The sequence below is a fragment of the Micropterus dolomieu genome, linkage group LG22 (genome assembly GCF_021292245.1).
Source record: "Micropterus dolomieu isolate WLL.071019.BEF.003 ecotype Adirondacks linkage group LG22, ASM2129224v1, whole genome shotgun sequence".
Lineage (NCBI taxonomy): Eukaryota > Metazoa > Chordata > Actinopteri > Centrarchiformes > Centrarchidae > Micropterus > Micropterus dolomieu.
The window spans coordinates 8,050,497-8,059,048 of record NC_060171.1 but is presented as its reverse complement, the minus strand read 5'-3'; the positions used below and the strand labels follow the sequence as shown (position 1 = coordinate 8,059,048).

The following is an 8,552-nucleotide window of genomic DNA, read 5'->3' as shown; positions in this document are numbered from 1 at the left end:
AAAAAAAAAAAAAAATCATAATCAGCCAATGCTACACAAACTAAATATTTTATACAGCCATATGTACTGCTGGAGACGACTGCATCCTGTACAGTTGGCGTCCACGATAGGCGTGCTTTAAGTTGTTATATTTACTATTCTGCTTAAGCAAAAACAACACAATACTTAAGTTAATTTCTAGACCCAGAGTATCTCATAAAACAACTTACCAATCTGAGAGGGGGTCAGACCCTTTTTGGCCAGCTTGAAGATCTGCTCTTTGACATCATCAGATGTGAGCTTCAGCCACTGCAAGTAATGTTTAAATGATTACCAACTCGGTACATAAAGTAGTTAAGCGACTGTCACTGTGCGAGACACATTTCTGTATACTCACAGTGGGAACACTGCGCCTGTAAGGCAGAGCTGACTGGGACAAGCCCTTTCTGTAAAAGAGAAAGAAGATATGCGACTAATTAGACTTTTAGTTGGACAGAAATGTGAAAGCAAACACTACATGAAAGCAACTAATTTCTAGCACGTGCAAATCTTGACATTAACGTTGACTGAGGGTTGATGGGCCGGCTAACGCTAGCTTCATGCTCGTATTAGCGCTGTTACCCGTTGTAAAACGTAACGCCAAGCTCTTACGTTACGAGGGTTTAACTCCTTAGTCAACAGCACGGAAAATCCTGCATTTCTATGTGAATATGTAACATTTAACTGTCTAACCTGGACGCTACAGTCAAGCAGGAAAATCGTGGCGAGCCACTGGTGCCGTCTGCTAACGTTCATGCTAGCTAGCTGGAGATAGGTGTCGATTTTGAGGGTGCGCATGTTTTAAGTTATTTTCTCGCTTCTAGGTTGAATTAAAGAGCTCGATTTGCTCCTCAGCCAACCATAACATGTTCACAAGCTACGTGTTGCCATCAAAACCGATCCACCAACATAAAATTCTAACTTTAAATCATAAAAAGAGAGCTCACCCGGGAGCGTGCATGCGACCCATGATGGCGGTGGAGGAAGAGAGGCCGCACACGCGACAGAAAATGGTATTTTGCGCCTGCGTCGGAAATGACGCAATGACGCAGAGAAGAGCTTTGTTGGCGTTGCCTAACGCGTTCAAGAGAAATGGTTATAATAAACTTGTTTTAAACCAAATATGTTCCCTCGTAACGTCTTCAAAAAAACTAAGAAAATACATAAATGATTAACGATTGTATTTTGTCATGTAGGGAGAGTGGCAGCTTTTCTGTTTTCTAATGTTTTATTACATATTTATAAAAGTAAGTGTACAATAACCGTTTAATAAAATTTTACCATATTTTCATACACATTTAATTATCTGTTAAGTTCTGTGAGTGTAGCATGAAGGGACTACAAACTTTCTTTTCATTATAAAACCTTGTCTTGGATACTGATAAATAAACTACCTTGTAACCCTCTAATGTAGATAACTTTTACTCACGGTCACCAAGATTAACTGAATATTACTCCCCAATCCGTGTTTAACCGTACATATTTCAGATTATTGTGAATTTAGTTAAAACTTTGTCAACAACCTCATTCTACAGTAAAAAGAAAAAAATGCTGCTGAAAACAAGGATTATAGATTATTGACCCCAAGTTAATTAGACCCCTTGTTTGGGGATGCAACATTTTAAAATATTAACCTACATCGTATGGGTTTTAAGAGAGCCCTTTTGTTTGGTCTTGAGGTTCTGTCTATTGGAAAGGTTCTGTGTCAAAATATTTTCTTAAAGCCCCCCATCAATTATACTGTGCTTATTTATGCACATCACTTGACAATCTAATAAGATCACTAACCTCACGATGAACATGTGGCCAGCAGTGCTCCTGTGTACCACCGCTGGATAAAGTCTCTGGCTCAAGGTTATATGTATTTTCTTTACTGACCGAGTTTCAGATACCATGCAAACTATTTACAATAGCATGGTTTCTATTTCATGCATGAATGAGAGCAGCAGTACCAAAGGTGTTAGAGAGGTTGGTTGTTCGATCTCCAGCTCCACCTGTCCACATGTCAAAATGTCCCTGGGGCAAGACACTGAATCCTAGATTGCTTCCAATGTGTGTAGATGGTGACTGTTCCGCTAAATGCAGATGAGGAATTGTCCATAAAATACAATGACAGTAGCCTTGAACTAGCCAAAGTCACACCTGCATTAATGGAGATAATCATTAGCCAACTGTAATTATACCATGTAACTGGTTTGATTGAATATAAACCTTACAAAATCCGTTACTCTTTGGGTAAAAACAGAGTAAAATAACTTAACACAATGTAAGATGGCCAATGCTGTGTGTCTGTAATTCATGCAATTCAACTACACACCCAGCACATTTTATACAACAGAAACAAAAAGCATCACATCGTATTTGTTCCAAAAACATTTAATTTGCTTTAGGAAAGAGGGATTACAGTACACACTGATCCATTCGGGTTACAGGTCACCAATTAAGAATAAATAACTGGCCATGTTAATACAAACTCTGCTTGCTTTCTTTGTACAGTCACTAAAAGAGTGAGTCACTAATATTCATAGTGTTGAGTGTTGCTCATTGATCACAAATGTCTTGCAGAGCTTCTCTTAAAAAACCTTTTCAGATAAATTCATCTTAATTTCTTTATTAAACATTAACAACAACTTTAGATTTATAGTTAGCAAGTGGAGAGGAAAGCAGCTAATCTCTTGCTCAGGATCTTGTTCCCTTTTTGTGACGATGTTTAAAGATAAAGGTGGCTTTTCATCGCTGATATGTGTTCAGTTTTCCTTACATTCCCTAAACATTCAGAATGTTCTCTCACTTAAATATCATAAAACCTGGCTGGATCTGGACTTCACTGGCAGTTTAAGTTAGGTTAAGTTTTTATCCAGTTACTTATCACGGCGTCATTACACCACTATTCAGCACTGGGAGTGAGTGTGGTATTGCTGCCTGAGCTGATAAAGCCTCACATCCAGACTCCAGTTGTAACTCAGTCCCTAAACTGCATGTTGAGAAGTCTGAATTGTGGTTTTAAATCACCTTAAGGAAACTGACTTATGATCAGCGTCTGCGGGCAACCATGATCTCTGAGCATGTTCCAAAGCTTATGATAAAAGTTCCCCTTTAAGGTGTGCTGTGTGAAAATAGTCAAGTAATACCATGAGAGAAAGACCTGGTAGTGTGCATTTAGTGGCAGCACCTTTTTGGTGCCATGCCGGCACCAGACCTGCTCTGGAAGAACTACTGATATAGCTTTACAGAATATAGATTTTTCTTTAATAACGACTTATCAGATTGTTAATAAAATATATATAGCAATAAGGCCAAGTTGAGAATTAAAGAGATTGTGAGCACAAACAAAGGCACCCTGTTCAGCACCCTTCTCAGGAGAGTGGTTTGATTTGCCGTCCTTCTCATTACTTTTGGCACATTCTTGGGGAATCATAAGGTCACTGTTGATTTCCTGGAATCTGGTGTGTTAGACTACTCTACCCAGAAGTGTCTGCTGCAAAGCAGGAAACCCCAACGCCTCCTATTTCTCTATATAGAAAATAAACAAGGAAAATGTAAAAATGAGCCCCCTTTCTATTCCTTAAAAAATAAATGTGTCAATCTATATATACTCTTCTGGAAGTAAGCCGTTTTGGTCCTCTAATATCAAAAATGTACAAAACAATACAGCTCTTCGTTATAGTTTAGGAAAAAGAGAGACAAAATAAGTGGCGATTGTTTGTCACAGAAACAATCTTGATTAGTTAAAGAGGGAAAGAGAAAAATAGTCAAGAATGGAGAGCAGGCTCCCCTTTGAGGGTTTGTGAATTGGCCTGTTCGGTCACACTTTGAGGGTGCGTCTGAAGGAGTCTTTAAATCTGCATTCATGTCATATGGGAACAACCACCAAAGCATCACGATCATTATAAGCACTGACTTGGAGCTGTTCAACCTTATTTAAGCTGTAAGAATGATGAAATTCTGTAGAAGGAGGTCATTACTGATCAGTTGTTCAACACATATGTACTTAGTGATCCATGTTTTTCTGCAACGAGCACAGCTGTACCCTGCCATGACGTGTTAAGAACACAAATTACAACAAGAAATAGTCCATTTAGTTTGATAGATTTAAAAGGAAAATATCACTGCTTATCCTTCAAAAAAATGAGCGTTCATCTCCAGACCCCAAATTCTGAAGCATTATTTTTATGAACTTAAAACCCAGGTGACTAGTATTTTCAAGTAAGGCCGTATATGCCGACTTTCCCATATGATGTGAATGCAGCTTTTGTCTGGAGAGGTGGAGTTGTTCCCGGCTTCGGGAGAGGCAGGTGGGGGTTAGAAGTAGGGGACGGCCGTAAGTTTGTACCACTTGACCGTTTCCTTGCTGAGGTCAAAGTCTTTGAGTCTGAGCGTGATGCCGCCCAGAAAGTAGTTCTCACGCAGCGACTCTGCACTGAGCACGCTCAGTTGAAGTTCCCGCAGGCCCAAGGTTTCCTTGCTGTAGCCACTGTACACCAACTGCGGAGGGAGATGAGGGAAAAGTGAATAAAGTGTCTGTTCTGACTGATGGCCATGAATGAGCTGGTCACAAGCATGTTGGTCATGAATGAACCAGTTAACACAATGTTCTTATCAAAAGAAAACCTTTATGAAACCAAAACCAAGGCTCTTGAGTTCAGGAATATATTCGCTTAATATATAAATGTTATATTTTCTTATATTTCCTAACCATCTCATTGAAAGTAGGGTTCCTGGTTTTCCTTGAGATCTTTGTCTTGCGTTTGGAAGTCTTGTGTGGATCTGGAAGCAGGTAGGTTTTCACATATGGGTTAGGATCGGTTCCATCTTCAGAAACCTGAAGGGGAGCAGATGAATTATTAGCAGCAGATAAATAAACAAAATAAGAATGAAACAGCACAGCTAACTGTCAAAGCAGCATCTCGGGATATGTATTAAATCATCGCTGTGTTTACCAGATCTCTGATGTGCATGACCATGATGAAGAGAGTGCTGTTCCTGTAAGAGATTGAGAGCTTCACTTCTCCTTCCACCCGACCAGAAGTGGGACTCAATGGAGGCTCTGCAACAGTCAGATACAACACATCATATTGATGAAAATGTTACCACAAGGATACACACCTTTTTAAATGAACGTCAATGAAGCCTTTTCTCTTGGGTAGACAGTGTTTGTAACCCAACAAATAACTAAAATTATAATGAACATTATAAACTTAATTGTTTCAGTAATCATCTCCCTGTGGCATACTCACAGTATTTGTCATACTGTGAAAGTATGACAACTACTCGAAGAATGGGAATGAAAAATGCAGGTATGTACCTGGCACTTTCGGCGAGGCATCTAAACCTTCGGTCTTATCATCCCGTGCAATTGGATGAAAGAAGGTGTAGATCAGGTCACACTAGAAAATAAGGACATGAGATTACTTCATTGACTGGTACAAATTACTAACACTGTCCCACTGGGTGTAGCGAGTACTGAGCATTTGCATGTGTACCTGGGTGACCTCTGTGGAGCTTCTCATCAGGTTGTGGACATAGTTGTTGAGCTCCAGCTTCCTCTTGGCCGCCACTTCTTTGATGTGAGTGCGACCGAGCACCATTTTGTTAGGGAAACTAGAGATAAGAGAGACAAGTTACAGTTACTGTTCTACAAAATCTGGTGTAATGCTCCTCAGTGTTACTGTACTAAGGTAGCGTCACAAGATCATAGAGGCAAAGTTAAGTGGGTGAAAGTGGGCTTGTAGTACAGGGATATTAATCCAGAAGCTGTTCTCTCTCTCTCCCCAAAACATGCCAAGTAACTTGCTAAACACACTGTTCCAAGCCCTGATATTGTCAATAAAGAAAAGTACAGTTTCACAATTTCCTATTAAGGAAATTAGATCAGTAATTAACAGGCTGAGAGTCACAGCAGAGGTAATGTCTTACCCCGGCAGCTTCCAGAGGGGGAAGAGGATGGTGAGTTTGTTGTGAAGCTCCTGAAACTCATCAAAAGTGCGGAAGACAAACTGCGGCTCATTCTGACCATCCCTCATGATCCTCACCACGTACGTCTGCAGAGAAGGGACAGAGCCATGCAGTCATGTGTCATTACTTTACCAGTTTACATCCAGAGATTGTGACGGAACACAGAAAAGAAAATAATTTTAAGACAAACGTGACATAATGAAACTCACATAGTGCTTGTCGGGGTTGTATCTCTTCTGGAAGGAATAGATGGAGGCGTGTATTATGCGGCCCTCCTGTTTCAGAGTGTAAGTCTTGGGGGAGAAAGACAGGATGGGCTCGTCATTGGCTGGCAAACCGGAGAATCGTAGCTGGGCAAGGTTGTGGATGAAGAAGTTGAACTTGGTGGCCACGCTGCCTAGACTGGACTCTATCAGCCTGGAGAGGAGGGGGAATAGAGGGGTGTAAAGAAAAAATACGGGAGAAATCGGAGCCAGAGATAGATAGAAGGTGAAACTTTTTATTTTTCTTTGACCTAAAGCTGTTACACAAAGTTTTCACAAAGCACATTTCTTTTGTCTACAAACTTAGTTAAAATGTAACCTAGTCTTACAAAAACAAGGTTTACCTGATAATGTTTCTAGTGTGTCGGAGGAGTTTTTGTTATATTGTTATTTTGTAATGTGAGACGGCAGCTGTTCTGTTCCTTCCTATTCCTTTACTACCACCTGGTGGAATTTGAGTTTGTAGCAGCAACAAAAACACAAACAACTTTGAATTCAAAATAACAGCTGTGGACAAAAGTGTAGCTGTGCACATATACGTATTCTGAATACTTTAGAAGAGAAAAAAAAACATTAGGAGTGCTTGATTTAGTCATTTCTTGTGATGTTTCCAATTTTGAGGTTGTGTAATAGGTGAAATTACATTTAACACTCAGAGCTGGGAGAACAGAAGTTAATGCATTTACCTGGTGAAGAAGATAGTTGCCTCAGCGTCTGTGTTGTGTGGCTGCAGGGCATCAAACACATACTTCAGATCCTGAGAGCCTGTCAGCTCTGGGAGGCCTGAGGACGTCATCTATGACACAAAGACACACCATGAGAAGAGATGAACACACAAGTTTAAACACATTTCTGGGTTATTAATTTCCAAAGTAGTTTAGTAGATTTCATTTTGTATCTATACTGTATATACACAACATATAGCAATAGCATTAGGACTTCAATATAGTCTACATTCATATGAAAGAACATATGAAAGATGTTAATAGCACTAAACACAGTATGATGAGGTCATAAAAGTACTTATGTATAATTTATTTTTTTGGTTTTCGGGCTGTCGAGCATTTTGATGGATGGAGCTATCATTTCACAATAATGCCAATAATGTTACTAAAAGTCAATGTGACATTAGCTACACTCACGTTTAAATTTATTTAATTAAGCCCTCTGAATTGCCTGTTGTGTTGTGTGAAAGGTGATACAACTACACTTGCCCCTTTAGAAATACAACAAACAGCAGCAACCCTTATTAGAAACATCAAGACGCCATTTACTACAGCATATTCTCCAAAGAGACATTTCCAGGACAACAGTGAAGCAGTGATTCATTATATAACTGCTTGGTTTGCATATCTCATTTTCTGGCTCATGCAGGTGCAAAAGAAAATTGTTCAGCTTAACAAGGAGGACGCTTTAAAAAGCAGGCCAAACTACTAAAAAGGCCGTAGGAAAAAAATCTGAATGTCAAATAATGCAGTAAGAAAACAAATCAGTTCCAAGATGCAAGAACAAGCAACTAGAGCAACTGCCCTACAACTAGAGCTGCAACGTCTAGTCAATTAATCAGCAAGTTGATTGACATAAAATTAATCGGCAACTATTCTGTTTGTTGATCATATTAGACTTTTTTTAAAAGATAAAATGCCCCGCAGTTGCTGGTTTCAGCATCTGCAGCCAGAACTACAACCATATTAACAACAATGAAAAAACGTCAACTTAATGAAAACACCCATGTGACCAATTGTGCTGCATTTCTTTCTGTCATGTATGTGTGTATACATAACTGGTGTGTTTATGTATCTATGCTGTGTGCGCATACGTGTGTGTATGTTAACTTTTAAGGACACCGAGACCATTTTACACGCCTTCATCTCATCACGCCTGGATGGAAAACTAAAGGGGACAGAGCGTTTTCTGTCAGGGCCCCGAGTATCTGGAACAGCCTGCCCGAGGAAATCAGGTAGGCTGAGTCAGTGAACTCTTAAGTCCCTTCTTAAAACATACTTTTATAGGAGAGCCTTTCCGATCTTATTTGACTTTATTTTATCCCTTTTATTTTATTCTATTTTACTTATTTTATATTTATCTTAAATGTGTATTTTAGTCTTTTCAATGTTTTCTTGCTTTTATCTTGTATTATTGTTTTTGGGGTATTATTGTCTTTACACTTGTTAAAGCACTTTGTAACTTGTTTTTGAAAAGTGCTCTACAAATAAAGATTATTATTATTATTATTATTATTATTATTATTATTATTATATGGTTTTTGTGTGTGTGTTCTGTCTCACCAGTGACAACAGGTTGAGGAAAAGCCCG

At 39.2% G+C, this 8,552-nt stretch overlaps 2 protein-coding genes and 1 long non-coding RNA gene across 9 annotated transcripts in view; all 3 read right to left on the bottom strand.

The window, feature by feature from the left end:
• The window catches only part of LOC123961955 (inositol hexakisphosphate and diphosphoinositol-pentakisphosphate kinase 2-like), a 318,451-nt gene that overhangs the window by 159,648 nt on the left and 150,251 nt on the right, over positions 1-8,552 (bottom strand). The window lies entirely within an intron of this gene.
• On the bottom strand, positions 239-1,077 carry LOC123961981. The gene is made up of 3 exons (XR_006822813.1): positions 966-1,077; positions 377-425; positions 239-288 (listed from the first exon to the last, which is right to left on the bottom strand). It is a non-coding gene; the product is annotated as an uncharacterized LOC123961981 (long non-coding RNA).
• pik3c2a (phosphatidylinositol-4-phosphate 3-kinase, catalytic subunit type 2 alpha) overlaps positions 2,379-8,552 on the bottom strand; it is a gene marked incomplete in the record, with an annotated part of 51,480 nt that continues 45,306 nt past the window's right edge. Inside the window, 8 exon segments of the mRNA XM_046037789.1 lie at positions 2,379-4,503; positions 4,715-4,840; positions 4,959-5,065; positions 5,324-5,405; positions 5,502-5,619; positions 5,935-6,059; positions 6,183-6,390; positions 6,923-7,032. Of these exon segments, the coding sequence (XP_045893745.1) occupies positions 4,321-4,503; positions 4,715-4,840; positions 4,959-5,065; positions 5,324-5,405; positions 5,502-5,619; positions 5,935-6,059; positions 6,183-6,390; positions 6,923-7,032 (1,059 nt within the window).